The sequence below is a fragment of the Halictus rubicundus genome, unplaced genomic scaffold (assembly GCF_050948215.1).
Source record: "Halictus rubicundus isolate RS-2024b unplaced genomic scaffold, iyHalRubi1_principal scaffold1137, whole genome shotgun sequence".
NCBI lineage: Eukaryota > Metazoa > Arthropoda > Insecta > Hymenoptera > Halictidae > Halictus > Halictus rubicundus.
Window position 1 is genome coordinate 6,085 of NW_027489678.1, and position 20,773 is coordinate 26,857.

Genomic DNA, 20,773 nt, shown 5'->3' on the forward strand with positions numbered 1-20,773 from the left:
ATATTTATTATATAATTTATGATAGGGGAATATTCAAAGTAAAATTAAAATTAAACAGAAACAAACAAACAAAACAAACTAAAACATCGAAATAAACAAACAAACAAACGAAAAGAAAAGAAATCATCTATAATAATAATTATGATTAATATTGATGCCGCGGCCTCTTGGAAATAACATTGTAGCGGCGTGAAGTGAGCGTGAAGAGAGAAAGAGAAAGAATGTGTCAGTACGCGTGAAGTGAGCATGAAGAAAGAGAGCGAGGATGAACAAATGAGCGTGAAGAAAGAGAGCGAGTATGAACAAATGAGCGCGAAGGAAGAGAGAGAAAGAATGAGTAAATACGTGTGAAGGAGCGAAAGAAAAGATAGAACGTAGAGACGCGTGCGTGTAGTTTTCACCAGAAGCAAACGAACCAGCGTGTGAGACGGTTGCAAACCGCGTGTAAAAAAGTAATAAAAGTGAATTCCAAGAATACAGCGTGAAAAGTGTGTTAGAAAAATCGAAGTAAGCAAACGGTCGAGGCAGGCCATGTGGTTTTTGTCAGCGCGTTGCCCTTCCACAAGGGAAAGTCCTTTAGCTTGGGGGTGTCATAAACAAGGGGGCATACTGTCGAAGGCGTTCTCACGGCTGAGGATTTTTGGGACAGCAGGACATTCTGATTCTGACTGTCGTCGTGTACAGTTGTCGTGAATAAAGATTCATAGTATTTTGTAATACGCCCACATTTATTTAAGTTAACGATATCGCGTTATCTATCTTTCTAGTACTTTCTTACAAGTGAATAAAAGAAGCCTAACAACATTATAAAAATAATTTATAATTACTTTGTATTTAAATTATATAATAAGAATTATATTTATTATTATTTTAATTTATAGTTATTATTATTTATTTTAGTTTATTTTATCGCCTGTGTGTGATGAAAGCAGCCTCTCTTTTTTTAGCCCCGCATCCGCTGGCGGTACTCCGCCCGCTTTATCAGCTTGGCCAATTTATTCTGAAACATAATATTATGCTTTATAATTTTTTAATTATTCACCATTTATTTATTATTTTATTATTTCTTCATTTATTCTATATTTACTTACATAAGAATCATAATTTAGCCTAGCCGTGGAGGTGGGCGGGGGCCCACGTTCAAATGGCCTCGGGATGCGGGAGGGCGGAAAGTTGGGCGGCAACAATTTTACCGCAATGGGCCACGGTATCTGCGAGGCCCGTGGCGTTGGGGCGGATGGCCCCTGTTCTAAGGACATTTTTTCAAATTTGATGGTGTTTGGTTCCATAATTCTGGAAAAGAAAAAAGAATTACTTCATGCGCCGTCTCGAAAATGTCGGATTCAAATTGACGCGTATTATAGTGTTGTTTGGAATTTGGAAGTGTGCAAGAACGGTTTTTTCGGGATCGTATCGGATTCTCGAACAAAGATTGTAAGTCATTGCAGGTGTGCAATAATTCGAAAGAATCGGTTACCCAATCGTTGGGACGGGTCGGAAATCCATAGGATCGAGATCAATCACTGAAGAGCAAAATTCTTCACTGATTCGTCTCGACCCCATGGATTTCCGACACGTCCGAACGATTCAGTGCACGACTCTTGCGAATTATTGCACACCGGCAGTCACTCACAATCTTTGTTCGAGAATATGATACGATGTCGAACAAAACATTCTCGCACACTTTTAAATTGTATATATCACTATAACACTTCACGACGCGTCCAACGAATCAAGTCTATTCGTCTAATGTAACAAAAATGTTTATATCTCAGAAACGGTTGACCTTTCGACCTATGTTTACTATAGCTTTTTCACTCAGCACTGTGTATCCTATATACCATATAAATATTGAATGGTTTTTTTTTAACACCCTGTATATATATATATAACATGTATCCAACGGCAGAAGGTGAAGTTTTCAAGCTACTACACGCTGTAAGGAAAATAAATTGTAGGGACAACCTGAGAATAAATGAAGGGATCGTTTGCGGTGCAATTACAAAATTGTCTCTACCTGAAATACTTGCACTTGTGAAGACCATTCAACGTTTATGAACTCAATGGATACATATATAGAAACAACTTATCGTGATCATGAATAAATTACTTCTGTGAATTTGATTGCAAAGTGGGAGAACATCGACTCGATAATTTCATAGGGTGGATAATAAAAATCTCCTTGTGGATTTTAACCAAAGAACACACACACACACACACACACACACACACACACACACACACACACCCGCCCTAAAGAACAAATTCGGTCATTCAAAATAGGCAGAATTTTTCATCGAAATAGATAGTTTTTTGCAAATATCTCGGAAAATAAAGAGACCGCCGTACTGTGCGGACTAATGGCCTGTTTTTGGGCACTTCTCGTAATTTGGTTATTGATGTATAAATATATATCAGAAATTGTTTGCAGAAAATTAAATTTACTGTGGCGGCCGTGCAAATAGCACGCCGACGAACCGCCAATATACATTGTAAACGCGGCGGCGACCGTCCTCGGAAAGCCGCAAAGAAACACGTGAAGATCGGCTCCGGGGACGGTCGCCATCTGTTAAACAATTGACTGACGCGAGGGAGAGGTGGTCAGTCAAAGGTATGCGATCGACACTCGGTCGCGAACGTCGATACAGGGCAGTCGACGGTCCACCGACCAATAAAGACGTATACCACCGAACACGGCCTCGATCATTACACCGGACACCCACATTTACCAATATAATTAATAAATTTAACAAAGATTTTATTTTTAAAAACATTCAATTTAAAACGAAATTAATAATAAATGAAGTATATGCAAAATTAGTAATAAGAGACTTGAGCAAATTATAATAGTAGTAAACAAAATAAGCAAACTTAACAAATCACTATTCGCTATAAACAATTTCGATCTATCTTTACATTCTTATTACTTTTCCAGTAGGTGTAAAACATATATTAAAAACAAATTAAGAATACGTAAAATGACATGATGCGAGTTACATGATGCGTAGTAGACATGATGCGCCTCCCCTCAGGTCAATCAACGAATGGGGATGAGTCTTTCGGGATTTTCGGGTCCATCCCTTGGAAGAGTTGGACACCAACGAGATGGCCAGCAAACGGACCCCGGACAGCAAACGCAGCAGTCATTCCGTTGTTATCAGACTTTCGCGATCGTACGCAACCACAGCACTTTCAATCGGATCCCGTTACCCAATATTAAATTGGCGGGTAACTTTTCGGCGATACGGGTACGCGACGCGTTCACAACGGTGAATCCGAGCCTTACAACCTCGGGTGGATATACAGTGGAAATCCGCGCGGCACACTCGATAGTCGCATCGCAAAACACTGGATCAGGTTATTCGGCTATCGAAACTTGCCAGTTAGTCGTTCCTAAACCATTCGAGAGTAAAATATTATTGTTTTCATTTATTGAAACAGCCCCTTGCGGGCCACACGGGGATACCGCTCCATCTCCGTCAAGGTGGTGGGCCTCCTCGCAACGGTTCCATCGTTCCATTTGGCGGCGGCAGAGCGTGGGAAGTTATACCACATCGCCTGCTCGTTCCGCCGCCCGGTGGAGGTGGAGCTTATGCGCAGGGAGGATGAGGAGCTTGTGGCTCTGATACGCCAAGCCCGGGCGGATACGTTTGCTGAATGGGGGAAACTGCTCGCTACGGAAAACACTTCAACAAGCAAGCGCTTTAAGAGAAGCTTTCCTAGGCGTATCAAGCAGAGATTGGTGCGTGTCACAAGCACATTCGAAGCGAGATCACCGTCACAACGCTAAACTGGTGCGGATACCTACACAGACTGAGCCTAATCAAGATGCATGGGGTACTAAGTACCAAAAAGTGGGATCCGATAATCTCTGGGGATTGAAATGTACAGAAGTGAATGTGTGGCCTACCCATGTTGTCGGCGCTAGTATGTATGAGATACATCCTGACATAGAAGCAAATAACCCCAGCGTTAGGTGTTACGGAGCGACTGATACATATTGGATGATCTCGACAACTGTTGCTGGGGCTAAGGAGCAGTTTATAATTAGGCCGAAACAGCCGTTTATATTTTTCTGCAAAGGACTTGTTAGAGTTGTTTTAGCTCATGTAATTGTTAGCAAAAACAAACTTCCTTCAGGACAGTGCATTTATGCGTTGTCACGTCCGGTGGTTCGACCGTAAATGAATAAACGCTTAGATAAAGAATTAGTATTAATTATTATAGAAAAACCCGATGATGTCGCGCGAGAGGAAATAAAATAAGATTAAAGTATATGTTAGCAATTCTACGCAGTTAGGTAGCGCGGAAAAAGACTCCAACTTATCTTCCTGCAAGACACGCAGACGAAGATCAGTTTACACCTTGGAAACAAACAAGAAGAATATTATGCCGAATTACAAGAAAAGACGTCGACTTCATAAGTAAAAGAACCCTGGCAACACACAGCTGACTAATCAGGAGACATTGAGAAGATCAACTCCTCAAAATGAGTTCAGTCAGTTAGTAAAAGATCCATACGTTAGACGCGTCGTGCAATTATTAACAGTTCTTTTTAAAATCTACGAGTTTCGACGTATAAGTCCCGCGAAGTGCTCGTGAAAGTTCAGCAACTTCGACCTGCGAGCCACTGCGGAAAACCAGCGACTACAACCTGCGAGCGCCCTCCCGAAATCAGCGACTGCAAACTTGCGAGCGATCTCCAAGAATCAGCGACTCGATAAATTAATATTATTATAAAGCGAAACACTTGTAAGCCCTCTAGCTTATGCGCTATACAAAATCCCTGCTTGTAAAGTAAAGTCAAACTTCGAATATCTGATTCAGCACCTAATTCTGAATAAATCGATAATTTTGTTGTTTTTTAAAAATACGGATACAACTTATTTAATCAATCCTCAATTTCCCGAATCGTAGCCGATGAATGCAGGTAGGTTCAAAACTGCGACTTATACCCAAAAAATTATAATCCGCCCCACCTGGGACATAACAAAAATTGGTGACAGCGGTGGGATAAAGCGCAGTGACAAAGACCTTTGATCAACAAAATATTAGAAAGTTTTGGAAAGAACCTTCAATATATGAGTATGTATATCGGAAAATTAGTCCAGAGAAGCTGCTATCAATCCTCAGCACATCAACTTGTATGGGTAAACCAGTGATAAATTACATCAGAAACCCTGATATCCCAGAGACCAACTATATAAAATCGATGAAGGTAATAGCGGGACAAAGGATCAATTCAGAAAGACAACAATGCCTGTCCCAAGGCCGAATTATCGCCCAGAGGAAGAGGTGTTAGAAGAATTCTACGGGCCTATAGATGGGATAGTACCGACCCACTATCCAGAAACATACCGGAACCTCCTGAATCTGTACTGTGTCGTCGCACCACGACAAGAGACGTCCTATATACCTCACTGAAATAGGATATGTCGTGCGTGTTATGGCCGCCTGATCAGAAGGGAACAATGGTATTGTGAAGAAGGAGGCTGGCACATCTTGTGTCAGCTAGATCCAGCCCAAACCTACTCCAAATATGGACTGCCCGCCGGGAATTTTCCGGACCGAGACGTACGGAGGAGACGTATGGACTACCGCCCCGAAGAGGAGGTATTGGAGGAATTTTATGGGCCGATAGATGGGGTAATACCACACCATTACCCTGAAACGTACCGGAATCTTCTAAATTTATACTGCGTGTGTACATCACAGCAAGAAGCATCGTACGTGTACCACCAAAATAGGATATGCCGGACATGTTATGGCCGCCTAACCCCAAGAGAGCACTGGTACTACGAGCAAGGGGCTGGCACATCGTGTGTCAGCTGAACCCGGCCCACACCTACTCCAAATGCCAAGACTGCGGTCGGCAACTAGGAAGGGTCCGTCAGGCATGGGAGTGCACGGAATGCATCGAAGAGAACTTCGAAATGAACGTGGACGAGTGATGACCTGATCCACACTGGCTACGCCCAAGAAGTAGTCACCCGATGGTGACAAGCGCACCCACACCATGTACACATTTTTTTTCTTCTCATCCCATTACATTTGGATCCTTCAGTGCAGGAATATTAGCAGTCCTTATAATCCTCAAATTTATAAAGGTGTCACGTCCGGTGGTTCGACCGCCAACGAATAAACCCTCAGATGAAGAATTATTATGAATTATTATGGACATCCGATGATGTCGTGCGAGGAGAAGTAAAAATAGGATTAAGATATATGTTAAAAATTCTACGCAGTAAGGTAGCACGAGAAACGACTCCAACTTTTCTTCCTGCAAGACACGCAGATGAAGTTCTCAGTTTACACGCTGAGAACAAACAGGAAAGGTGTCCAAATATGCCAAATTATAAGAAAAGACGCCGACTTCATGGTAAAAAGATCCTGTCGGCGTACAGCTGACTAGTCAGGAGACATCAAGAAGATAAAAAGATGCAAGGTAGAGACTCCTGTGCCAGCATCTTTGAAAAACAAAGGATTGTGCATCTTATAAAAAGGGGGACCAACTCCTAAAATTCAGTTATAAATAGTCAGTCAGTCAGTCAGACAATCGTGAACAATCAGTTATTCAGTCATAGTCAATAGTCCAGTAGTCTCTTTTGAAGTTAAAATAGTTCGTTCAGTTGTTTCGCGACAAACCGTTTCAAAGACCAGTGTCAGCAGTCGGAGTATATTGTAACCGAATTCGAACCCGTGATCACGGTAATATTAATATTATTATTATTATTATCAAACTATTTATAAGCACTCCAGTATATGCGCTATATAAACCATATTTGTAAAATCAAATTTGTAATCTCTGATTCAGAACCACACTTTGAATAAATCAATAATATTGTTGTTTTCAAAATAAGGGTACAAAGTTATTTAAACGATCCTCAATTTCCCGAACCATAGCCGGTGTATGCAGGTAGGTTTGAAACTGCGTCCTATCCTCTTAAAATCGTAATTCATCCCACTCGGGACGTAACACTATCAAAGCTTGCAAAGGAGTATCTTTGTGTTATGGCAACATCTGTTCCTTCCGAAAGAGTATTCTCAAAGACTGGCGAAATAATTAGTAAAAAAAAGAAATAGATTAAAAGACAATATAGTGAATAAAATATTGCTTCTTAATATGTACAAAATAAATCCTTTATTATGTCTATTTCGTACATATTCGCTTTATCTACGTTTTTTTCTTGCCGAAATGTTCCAGTATTTCCACTCGCGGCATTTCTATACTCATGTCAGGTCCGAAATCACAGTCAAATTTAAAGCATCGAGATATTTGAAGGAATCATTTGGCAATCGATACATATAGTATAGAAACAGCTTATAGTGATCAGGAATAAATAACTTCTGTGAATTTGATTGCAAAGTGGAAGAACATTGACCCCTTCGACTCGATACTTTCACAGGGTGTATTAAAGAAAGTTTGTTGTGCATTGTAGGTATTAACGAAAGAACCCTCCCCCGCCCTAAAGAACAAAGTCGGTCATTCAAAATAGGCAGAATTTTTCATCAAAATAGGCAGTTTTTTGCAAATATCTCGGAAAATCAAGATACCGCAGTACTGTGCGGACTAATGGCCTGTTTTTGGGCACTTCCCGTAATTTGGTTATTAATGTGTATATATATATATAAGGCGCTAAAACTCAAGGAACGTAAAGAATATATTTCGCAGAAGTTATAAGGGAATAGCAATCCCTAAGACCCGTATCCTATAAATTCCAAATTCAAGAAAACAAAATCTATTCAAATTAAAACATTGATAAAGAAATAATGAGGAAATACCTGCAAAATTACTTCTTAACCGTTGAAAACGAAACATGAGGCCCTGGGGTGACCGAGGAACCAGTGCGTGAGGTAAAGAGCGAACCAGCACTGCATCCGTTGGCGAACCTCACCCATTTGAAAACACTGAAAATAAATAATAACATGTATCACTCAATGAATACATATATAGAAACAACTTATAGTGATCATGAATAAATAACTTCTGTGAATTTGATTGCAAAGTGAAAAAACATTGACCACTTCGACTCAATAATTTCATACCTCCCTTCATATATTAATGTATATATATATAAGGCGCTAAAACTCATGGAACGTAAAGAATATATTTCGCAGAAGTTATAAGGGAATAGCAATCCCTAAGACCCGTATCCTATAAATTCCAAATTCAAGAAAACAAAATCTATTCAAATTAAAACATTGATAAAGAAATAATGAGGAAATACCTGCAAAATTACTTCTTAACCGTTGAAAAGGAAACATGAGACCCTGGGGTGACCGAGGAACCAGTGCGTGAGGTAAAGAGCGAACCAGCACTGCATCCGTTGGCGAACCTCACCCATTTGAAAACACTGGAAATAAATAATAACATGTATCACTCAATGAATACATATATAGAAACAACTTATAGTGATCATGAATAAATAACTTCTGTGAATTTGATTGCAAAGTGAAAAAACATTGACCACTTCGACTCAATAATTTCATACCTCCATCATATATTAATGTATATATATATAAGGCGCTAAAACTCATGGAACGTAAAGAATATATTTCGCAGAAGTTATAAGGGAATAGCAATCCCTAAGACCCGTATCCTATAAATTCCAAATTCAAGAAAACAAAATCTATTCAAATTAAAACATTGATAAAGAAATAATGAGGAAATACCTGCAAAATTACTTCTTAACCGTTGAAAACGAAACATGAGGCCCTGGGGTGACCGAGGAACCAGTGCGTGAGGTAAAGAGCGAACCAGCATTGCATCCGTTGGCCAACCTCACCCATTTGAAAACACTGGAAATAAATAATAACATGTATCCAACGGCAGAAGGTGAAGTTTCCAAGCTACTACACGCGGTAAGGAAAATAAATTGTAGGGACAACTTGAGAATAAATGAAGGGATCGTTTGCGGTGCAATTAGAAATTGTCTCTACCTGAAATACTTGCACTTGTGAAGACTTCATTCAACGTTGATGAACTCAATGGATACATATACAATAGTATATCATGAATAAATTTCTTCTGTGAATTTGATTGCAAAGTGAAAAAACATTGACCACTTCGACTCAATAATTTCATACCTCCCTTCATATATTAATGTATATATATATAAGGCGCTAAAACTCATGGAACGTAAAGAATATATTTCGCAGAAGTTATAAGGGAATAGCAATCCCTAAGACCCGTATCCTATAAATTCCAAATTCAAGAAAACAAAATCTATTCAAATTAAAACATTGATAAAGAAATAATGAGGAAATACCTGCAAAATTACTTCTTAACCGTTGAAAACGAAACATGAGGCCCTGGGGTGACCGAGGAACCAGTGCGTGAGGTAAAGAGCGAACCAGCATTGCATCCGTTGGCCAACCTCACCCATTTGAAAACACTGGAAATAAATAATAACATGTATCCAACAGCAGAAGGTGAAGTTTCCAAGCTACTACACGCGGTAAGGAAAATAAATTGTAGGGACAACTTGAGAATAAATGAAGGGATCGTTTGCGGTGCAATTAGAAATTGTCTCTACCTGAAATACTTGCACTTGTGAAGACTTCATTCAACGTTGATGAACTCAATGGATACATATACAATAGTATATCATGAATAAATTTCTTCTGTGAATTTGATTGCAAAGTGAAAAAACATTGACCACTTCGACTCAATAATTTCATAGGGTGGATAATAAAAATTCCCTTGTAGATTGTTATGACACACAGCCATTTCCGAGGAAAGACCATTAGACCTCGGGATACTTTTACAAGGGTCTCGAGAAGGCCTAAGCATTTTTTATATACACGTTACCAGTTAAGGCCTAATCGTCACGGGTTAGGCATCCGCGTAGTGCGTGAGGGTTAGAGACCCTAAGGCAGACCCCTTGGGCCATCAGTTTGGGGACCCCTAATAAACATAGTTGCCAGATGACTGGAACAAAGTGACTCTTCTGCCAAGTCCTTGGAAAATCTAGCTTTTCCAAGGAAGCATTGTTCCCAAACTCGATGATCCTCGCCCTCATGGGACAAGGGGGTAATAAACCATAGGCACGTGCTGGCCACTTGGGCCCTTTTTTTCGTCACGCTGCTCTGGGGTCTGGCAATCGTCACGTGCTGGTCTAGGCACTTTCTCTACGCGTTTGACTTGGGGTGGGGACTTCCTCCACCACCAACAGGGGTTGCATACAAATGACTCCTCCCTCAAGTCAATCAGCAAGTGAGATTTCTTTCCCCCAAAAATGGGACCATCTCCCACTCTTCTCCAAAGTCACCACCGAGGTGAAGAGCGAGCTGACCCCAGAGCAGAAATTAGATACAAACTTGTTCTCAAAGGAAACCGAATAATCACCAGTCCGAATGTAAACTGTATATAGTCATTGTTCTAATAAACCAAAGTTGTTATTGCAAAGGAAGGTGTCGGGTCATTAATTCGACAAAATAACACGCAGAACCTCTCCTACAATTGCGAGAAACTGCACGACATAACATAGATTTTAATGAAAGAACTCTCCTCCATCCTAAAGAACAAATTCGGTCATTGAAAATAGGCAGAATTCGCAATGGAGACTCTGACAGTTTTTTGCAAATATCTCAGAAAATAAAGAGACCTCCGTACAGTGCGGACAAATGGTCTGTCTTCGGGCACTTCTCGTAATTTGGTTATTAATGTATATATTAATGTACAATAACCAGCAAAACTGAGTCTACACTATTTGAAGCAACATAACTTTTTAAAAATTAGATCAAATGACTTGAATTTTATTGAGAAGTTAGAAGGATTAGTTTATTAGACGAGGTGTAGGAAGGAATGGGAAGAGGTGGAAAGGTTGCAGGAGAGGTTTCTGAGGTGGGTCCTAGGAGTAGAGGGGTACGCACCGCGGTATATGGTGCGGTAACAGCTGCAGAGGGAGTTGTTGAGAGGGAGGGCGGGGTTGAGGGCATGGGGGTACCAGAAGAAGTTGAGGGTGGAAAAAGGGGGGGAGCTAGCTAGGTTGTGCTGGGAGCAGGGAAGAGGAAGGGGCAGAAGGGGAGGGGAGGTAGTAGGGTGGGTGAAGGAGTGACGGCGTTTTTGGGAAGAGAGGGGCTGGACAGCGGAGGAGGCGGAGGAGATGATGGAGGAGAGGATAGAGGCAGTGAGTGAGGAGATAGTGAAAGGGGAAAAGAAGAAGCAACAGGGGAGAGATGGGAAAAGATAGGAAGCGCAAGGTACAACATGTGGTACGGGAGGGTGAAGGGAGAGCGGATACCGGGGTATCTGAAGAAAGGCTGGGGAGAGAGCAGGTGGCAAAGGGTGGCCAGGTACAGGTTGGGAAACGAGATGAGAGGTGGAAAGTATTGGTTGGAGGAGGAGAAGAAAGTATGTAAGGTCTGTGGGTGAGAGGAGGAAACGTGGGAACATGTGTGGGAAATGTGTAAGGGAGGGTTGAGGGGAGTGGTTGGCAGGGGATGGTGGGGAAGTATTAGGGGATGAAGGAGGAGAGGAATGGATGAGGAAGGTGGATGAATGGAGGAAGAGCAGGAATGGAGAGATATGGGAGATGAAGTAAATGGAGAGAATGCATAGGAATGGAGTGAAAGAGAGAGCAGCCGAAAGAGGAGGTCCAGGAGGCATGGGAAGGATGGGTGAGGTGCAGGGAGGGGAGAGAGCAGAGAAGCATGTATGTGTGGGACAGGGAAAAATAATAACGCGGCGGATATTAGTGAAAGATCGTTCTCTCTCTCTATGGCGTGTTTTTAGGACACGTTTAATTAAGTTAGGGTAAGTTAGGATAAGTTTAAGGTTAAGATTGGGGTAAGAGGGAGATGTAATTAAAATTGTAACCCCGAGGGGAATCAATAATTGATATATATATTAGACGAGGTGTACAAAATTTTTGAAAAAAATTTTAATTGGTCGGAATCGCAAAAGAAATAGTAAAAGTTGGTTTTTTCAGCTTTTTTATCAGAGCCTGTATTGAAAATTTAAGGAATGTATTTGATTTGCTCGAATAAATTATATCTACGCTTAAAATTTCACAGATATTGGTTAATTCGATTACGAGTTATAAACGATTAAAAGTGTGGTTTTAAGTCGAAAATCATGAAAAACGGCAATTTTTCCACTTTTAAGCGTTTATAACTCGTAAACGAATTAACCAATATCGGTGAAATTTTCAGCATGGATGTAATTTACTCAAGCGAATCAAACACATTTTTTAAATTTTCAATACAGGCTCAGATAAAAAAGCTAAAAAAACCAACTGTTACTATTTCTTTTGCGATTCCGACCAATTCAAACTTTTTTCAAAAATTTTTTACACCTCGTCTAACAAACTAAACCTTCCAACTTCTCAATAAAATTCAAGTCATTTGATCAGATTTTTAAAAAGTTATGTTGGCTCAAATAGTGTAGACTCAGTTTTGCTGGTTAGTGTATGTATATAAAGCGAGAAAACTCAAGGAACGTAAAGAATATATTTCGCAGAAGTTACAAGGGAATAGCAATCCCTAAGACCCATATCCTATAAATTCCAAATTCAAGGTAACAAGATCTATTCAAATTAAAACATTAATAAAGAAATAATGAGAAAATACCTGTGAAATTTCTTCTTAACTGTTGAAAACAAAACACGAGGCCCTGGGGTGACCGAGGAACCAGTCAGTGAGGTGAACAGCGAACCCACATTGCATCCAATGGCCGGCCTCACACTTGAAAACACTGAAAATAAATAATAACATGTATTCAACGGCAGAAGGTAAAGTTTTTAAGCTACTACACGCGGTAAGGAAAATAAATTATAGGGACAACCTGAGAATAAATGAAGGGATCGTTTGCGGTGCGATTAGAAATTGTCTCTACCTGAAATACATCCACTTGTGCACTTCATTCAACGTTTATAAACTCAATGAATAGATATATAGAAACAACTTATAGTGATCATGTATAAATAACTTCTGTGAATATGATTGCAAAGTGAAAAAACATTGACCACTTCGACTCGATAATTTCATACCTCCCTTCATATATTAATGTATATATATATAAGGCGCTAAAACTCATGGAACCTAAAGAATATATTTCGCAGAAGTTATAAGGGAATAGCAATCCCTAAGACCCGTATCCTATAAATTCCAAATTCAAGAAAACAAAATCTATTCAAATTAAAACATTGATAAAGAAATAATGAGGAAATACCTGCAAAATTACTTCTTAACCGTTGAAAAGGAAACATGAGACCCTGGGGTGACCGAGGAACCAGTGCGTGAGGTAAAGACCGAACCAGCATTGCATCCGTTGGCCAACCTCACCCATTTGAAAACACTGGAAATAAATAATAACATGTATCACTCAATGAATACATATATAGAAACAACTTATAGTGATCATGAATAAATAACTTCTGTGAATTTGATTGCAAAATGGGAGAACATCGACTCGATAATTTCATAGGGTGGATAATAAAAATCTCCTTGTACATTTTAACCAAAGAACCCTCCCGCGCCCTAAAGAACAAATTCGGTCATTCAAAATAGGCAGAAGTTTACATCAAAATAGACAGTTTTTGCAAATATCTCGGAAAATAAAGAGACCGCCGTACTGTGCGGACAAATGGCCTGTTTTCGGGAAAACTTATCAAAATGTATACTCCAAACCTAATCGCCATAATACGTACTTACAACACACGGCACTGACACGAATGGCTGCTCTGAAGTGAATACTGGCCGACGCTTGCGAGCGAATGTTCGATGGCATTCCTTCGACCGCCTTCGGAACCGATCTTCGCTTCTTTCTCTGCAGCTTCCCGTGGACCGTCGCCGCGCCGCCGCGTATACAATGTATGTTGGCGGTTCGTCGGCGTGCTTGCCGCTGCGCGATGCCCAGGCTGCCACATGTCCATTTTCATCTGTCTTTTTCGGCGGTTTATTTGACTTCGAATAATTTCCGGAGGCGCGTTCGAATGCTGTAACGAGGACAGAGCAGTCAAAGACTGGCGCGCGCGTTGCAATGTATGTGGTTGTATCGCCCAATGACAAAGCAAGGATCAAATAAAACTCTAGTCTATATATAGACACTTATGAATCGTAGTTCTTTTTAGACCTTTGAAATTTTGAATCATTTCATTTTTGGTTTAATTTAGCTTCACACATGAATTTATTGACTCTGTTGTAAACATTTATTTCATAATAAAAAAAGAGAGACCGAGGTGTGTGCATGAATAATAGTGGTAAAGTATTTTTAAGTTATAACATTCGCAAAACATCGTATCCGGACCTAATCTAATCATACATTATCATTATTAGGATCATACTCTTATGCAAATGCACGTAGACTTTTTGACAGTGATACTGAAATAAATGTAATGTAACAATTACAATTTTTATTCTGTTATAACGTCTGACACCTGATCGTTCCATACTCCGGGTAAAAAAAAACATGTCCACTTAGGACCCTCCTCCCTATAAATATCCAACATTTAATAAAATTGAAAGATTCCCTTTTCAGTTCCTTTCTTATTCGTTATCCAACACGCCGGTGTTTCCATCTCGTATTCATCAGTCAGCTACACATCTGTAGGTAATACCATACCACAGACGAGGTATAGGAGTAGACCAATCACCCAATGTATTATTCTGTCTCACGCTCGGGGGGCTCTAGAGCCCCCGTACTATTCCGTGTCACATCCTACCGTATCATCCAGAACTAATATTGTGGAACCGATATTCTACAATGGCGCTGTTGCTGATATAATTTTAAATCTCATGTCGAGGATTCATATGATGAATGAAACAAAAGAATGTTGTTTCCTCTTAATTCCATTACGGCTGACACGCGAGTGCATCGAAGGAGACGTAATGTAATAATAATAATAACGTAACGTCTCCGGCTGAGAATATTTTGGTCCCGGATCGAATCCCGCATGGAACGATTTTTTTTTCGTTAAACACTTTTTTCTTGTTCTTTCTACTACATCAGTCGTCTTCCCTGTGCAATTACAACTACAACAGTGTAATAACATAATTATAAAAAATTAAATTAGTTCAATATTAGCCAAAAGTAAGAATGTAGTTTAAATTTAATTAAATAAAATACGACGTTGATATCATTAATTTCATTTGACTATTTAATAGCTACTTATTCAATGTACTTCTGATATTGCTTTTCATTCGCAGCATATATATTCTAATAAATTTAATTATTTGGGATTGATAAAAGATTGAACAACAATATTTATAATAACTAGTTTTGAACATTTTTTAAGGGTAATTAAATTTAAAAAACAAAAAGAATGATTTAAAAATACAAAATATATTTCAGTATATACCATTAAACCCGATTCTTTTTAATTTTTTCAGTTTAAATTTTACTTTGGTATTGTTCCGTCACAAGACAAAACAAATATTTCAATATAACCAAACATCTGGGTGGCAGACTTCGGCCTACCTCCAGTTTATCATGTTTGTAATGCACTAGCATTTATGGTAGCGGCCCGGGACAAAATTTACAACACTTTACCGGGCGCAGGTTTATAACGCCTTTCCGGACCCATCGAGTGAGGGTACCGCGCGTCCACCTCGGCACAAGGTTACCCTCCCTTTGGCAATGGTAGGCGCCAACGAAGATCAATGACAATGATTGACCAATCACGAACAAATTAGAAGACAGAGATTCTTAGACCCCACCCACACCGAGATTAGCTGCAAGGAGTGAAGAGACGACAAGACCAGTCAACCAACTAGCCTCAAATAAACAAGTATTCCTCCGAGCAACCGTAGAGTCGTAGTCCACCAGAGCAGCAGCGGTCGTAGTATCCGCGTATTTCTTTTTATTTCTTCGGTTCTGTTAACGTCAGAGTCGATAGTGCAAACCGACACGGACAAGAGTGTCCCTTGCACTGCATTCCAGACAGAGTTGGGCACTATTTAGATAACAAATTATTTAAATAAGGATTCGAATCAAAGATATTTTATCTTTATTCGTTATTCGAAAGTTCGAATAAAAAAAGTATCTCTGTCGAATAAATAATTTTATTAGACGAGAATTTATCGGACGAATAGAGAGAATTTTTTTTATTCGAAGCGGATTTATTCGAACTTGGAATAAATTTTCATCTTTTATCTGTATCTTTTATTCAAAGGCTTCGGATAAATCTTCGAATAACTTTTGCCAGCTCGAATAAGCGGCGACGAGGTCCGACGAACGCCGATCTTCAAAGACCCAGCGACTGACAAACGGTATACAATGTAAGCAGATGGAGAATCGCGCACGAATGAAAGTTCAAACTTTTAGATTTTTCAATATACCTCCATAAAATTGCGGCGAGTGAATTGAGGGGCTTTTCCTGATGAAAATGAGTCCAAACTCGAGTGTAATCGAACAATTTTATTGATACGTAATGTTACGATAAAAATTAAAATCTTGTTGAAGATAATCCAAATGATGTCGTGTTTGGACTCATTTTCATCTGGATAAGCTCTACAACTTATTCGTATTAAAAATACTATTCGCATTAACACTATTCCTACCGAAACTTCGCGTATACCTATTTCTACCGCGACCGGTCAAATGACCGGTCTGTAGCACAACTTATATTTTTTAATATAGAATGAAGATAATAGCCAATTTGACAGTATAAAAATATAGTTTCTTTTATTTAGGAGTATATAATGTATATTTTATTCGTTTTCACCGCATAATATTTCGTTTACTATACCCTGTTGGGCCTGATGTTCCCCTAAACATATTATGAATAGGTGCTCTTCCAGGATTAGACCCTTCTTTTACTTCTTGCCAAACAGTTCCGTCTATAGCAGTTTCGATTACCTCTTCCTCATTCTCGCTATCGGAAGTAACTAAAAATCTCCTTCTCTTTCGTCCTCTACGTACGTTCGAAACATTCCCTTCGTCCTCATCGGTGTTCGAGTCGTTCTCAAATAGATCATAATTTTCCGTATTGTCATTTGCAATATCAAAAATTTCGAACGTCTTTACATTTTGGGAATGAATATTCAAGGGATAAAATAAAAACTAAAATATAAAAATGTAAATCAAGATGGATAAAAAAATGAACAAAAGATAAAATGTGAAACTTGCTACGAAGTATTGTTGGTTTGTTCACTTTTTTGAAAGTGACACTTATAACGCGTAATACAATAGAAAATAAAAGTAGAATAATAATAGAATAAAAATACAAAATAGTAAAAGACTGCCGAATATGCTCCTTGTAACTTTCACGTTTTGATGCTCTCTGTCCAGCTCACGAGACTTTACTGATTTGAATTCGTGAGAAGACGTCTAGGCATCTCCTTCGGCTATGATTTTATTTATTTTACAGTCATAGTAGATAAGACGGTGTAAGAAAATCCGAGGTTCTGGACCGCTTCGGATACCAATCAAGCAAATAAAGACCGCGAGGCCGATAGGCGAGCGAGGACTGTAAGCACTTTTCGGCTAAAATCATGCCACAACTGCATTACCTTCCGTTTGTAACGACTTTATAGTTTCGGAATTGAGTCTTTGAAAGAATACTATTACAAAAAGATATAAATCGATCTACCGGTCAAATGACCGGTCGTGGTAGGTAAGACAGACTACAAATTTTTCTCAGAAAATAAACAATAAAAAAAGAAGTAAATATTGAAAAATGTATTATACGCATATTGTAGGAAAAGTCGTGAAGTTTAAAGGCGATTCAACTACGTTGTATATAGGAAATTCTAATCGAAATTTTAAAAACGGTCATTTGACCGGTCGCGGTAGGAGTTTGGACTCATTTTCTTCAGGAAAAGCCCCTAACAATTCACTCGTCACAATTTTATGAAGGTATATTGAAAAATCTAAAATTTGAACTTTCATTCGATGCGGGTTTCGATGGCGGACGAAAAGATTCTCAGCCGGAGACGTTTTACGGCCTGCACCAACCGAAACTGTTGAGAGTCAGAGTTATATATTGAAATGTAACGCAAATAAAATATTTTATACTGCAGTTTTAAGTTTCTACACTGTTTTCCTCAATATAAAAATGTTCAATATTACATAATACACCTACAAAACGATCAGGAGGCATCGAAACAATTGATTTTTTTTTTAACGACGATGCAATTTATAAAAAAATAAGAAAAATTGTTTCAGTATTATCTAACTACTGAATTTTTATAAAACTGGTATCTCGGAAACTTCAATTCGAAATGTGCACTTTCTTCAAATGATTGGACAATTCAATTATCCAATTTTCTTAAACATGTTTGTATAATCTGGAAAATCTTTAAAAATTACACATTAATAATCACGATGAGACACAAATAACATAATAACATAAACGTGGTCAACTGAAAACTTCGATATAAAATCGGCAATTTTATGGTATAAGAGTAGACCAATCACCATATGCGGTTTCGTGTCTCACATGTAAACAACTGGTTTTCTTACGCCCTCTACGCTGACGAACGATAAATGTTGGAACTAGATCATAAAAAATTATCAAATGTAGTCAAATACAAATGATTGACGAGTTATGTACATATCTGATGTTATGATCAGAGTTATGACTATATGTTCAAATTATATTTTTTAATTTGATGTCATTATGTTATATATCTACAATTATCTTTATCAATACAATATTAATAAATATAGATACCATGTTTCCAAATTATAGAAATACAATTTTCATAAATCTTGAACGTAAATAACATTTCTCCATACGTATAATTATTCGCATTTCTACAATTTTTTAACACTATTAATACGCATTCATTTTGAATATCTTTTGTAACTGAACTTGAAAAAGAAATTAAATTGAAATTTACTATATATTTCCATGTATATTTCATTTAAACAACATAAATTTTAGCTTTAAAGAATCATGTAAAATATCAATTAATATTAATTGTGAAATTCGAAAGAGTTAAGAATTAATTAATCAATAATTATGTAGTTGATCGTTTTTTGCGAGATGTCAATCTATTTCACTATTCACTCAGAACGTAGTTGTATTATTTTTTTGCACGTTTCTAATGAGAAAATAAACGACGAACGCAACGTACTGTTATGCGAGACTACCGGACTTATCTATTCTCTATAGATAAGTCAGACAAATAGATGAGTCAGAACTCACGGGCTTTCTCATCTACTAGACTAAGGCAAAATTACTCACCGGTACAGAGATTTCATGTTAAAGTCCAACCCTGCGAAAACTCCGACCTCCACGTCATTCCCTATCTCTAAGGGCTAGTGTCATCCATCCCCACCAAACTTCCATAGTTGTACTCTTATATAAGGCCCTGCGAAAGGGCGCGGAGAGAGAGAGAGAGAGAGAGACAGACAGAGAAGAAGTTACAAGTAGCCCGTCAGTCGACTCGTTTGTTACAAAGTTATTCGTCGTGTACAAAATCGCTTGTATTCTTGCTTGGCGACCTATTCCCAAATAAACCTAAGTTGTGCTGGAAGAGTTTGGAGTTTATTCGAGGATACTCTTCATCTACCCCTTCCTGCGGCATAACAGTACGACACGTACAAACACTACCGCATTCATCGAGCTCGATCACACTTGTTCAGTCGTGATGCCAGAATCGCGTTGTTATGCGAGACTACCAGACTTATCTATTCTCTATAGATAAGTCAGACAAATAGATGAGTCAGAACTCACGGGCTTTCTCATCTACTAGACTAAGGCAAATTACTCACTGGTACTGAGATTTCAGATTAAAGTCCAACCCTGCGAAAATTCCGACCTCCACGTCATTCCCTATCTCTAAGTGCTAGTGTCATCCATCCCCACCAAACTTCCATAGTTGTACCCTTATATAAGGCCCTGCGAAAGGGCGCGGACAGACACACACACAGAGAAGAAGTTACACGTAACCCGTCAGTCGACTCGTTTGTTACAAAGTTATTCGTCGTGTACAAAATCGCTTTGTATTCTTGCTTGGCGACCTATTCCCAAATAAACCTAAGTTGTGCTAGAAGAGTTTGGAGTTTATTCGAGGATACTCTTCATCTACCCCTTCCTGCGGCATAACAGCGTGACGCCGCACAGTGGTGCCAAATGGCCAAAAAGCGGCAAAAAATCTGTAAAATGAAACTATCCAACGAATTTGTTTGAAAATCTGTGGAAAGATTACCACAGTTACAACGCTTATTTGGCAAAAACTTTTTGCACAAAGTTGTTAATATTAAGTAATATGGGCTAATCGAAAATCTCTGTTTTCTGCCCATTTTTTATTTATGGAAGCATAAAACAAATCCTTTAATAGATTTTGGTCTGGAACTAATCGTTTTGGCAAGGTGTAATATTGATCTAACTTTGTGCAAAAATTCATGAGACCCTTTCGTCACAATTTAAGTTTAAATATCAACTTTCAGAATTTCCAAGAGTGAATCGTGCGGAAGCTACGATTATTTGATTTTCCAGGTGAAATTTTTTAGGAATATTTCTAATTAATAAAGAAAAATGTGAAGTGCATATGATTTATTAATTTTTCATGTATACAAAAATATTTAATAACAATTTTTTTTATCTTACATAAATTATTTTTATAGCGTTCATTGGAGCACTACCAAAAAATACCTGTTGCATTTTTGCGACAGTGGTCCAGTGAACGAAAACTTTGTTTATTTAACATAAAAAATTGTTATTAAATATTTTTTTATATGTATGAATGTCATTTTTTTTTATTATCTGATATGTATCCCTTAAAAATTCCACCTGAAACATCAAATAATCGTGACATACACGCGATTCATTCTTGGAAATTCCGAAAGTTGATATTTGAACTTAAATTGCGACGAAAGCAT

At 38.5% G+C, this 20,773-nt stretch overlaps 1 protein-coding gene across 2 annotated transcripts; it reads right to left on the reverse strand.

Annotated features, from left to right (window-relative positions):
• Positions 1 to 715: 715 nt before the first annotated feature.
• Positions 716 to 13,844, reverse strand: LOC143364904 (uncharacterized). 2 transcript variants are annotated; one of them, XM_076804982.1, is made up of 5 exons: positions 13,657 to 13,844; positions 13,175 to 13,300; positions 12,574 to 12,697; positions 1,092 to 1,293; positions 716 to 1,000 (listed from the first exon to the last, which is right to left on the reverse strand). In XM_076804982.1, the coding sequence occupies exons 2-5, from the start codon at positions 13,263 to 13,265 to the stop codon at positions 944 to 946; spliced, it is 474 nt and encodes a 157-aa protein (XP_076661097.1). In that variant the 5' UTR covers positions 13,266 to 13,300; positions 13,657 to 13,844; the 3' UTR covers positions 716 to 943. The 2 variants fall into 2 exon arrangements, with proteins under 2 accessions (XP_076661097.1, XP_076661098.1); XM_076804983.1 differs by having other exon boundaries at positions 13,653 to 13,844.
• Between the last annotated feature and the right edge of the window lie 6,929 nt (positions 13,845 to 20,773).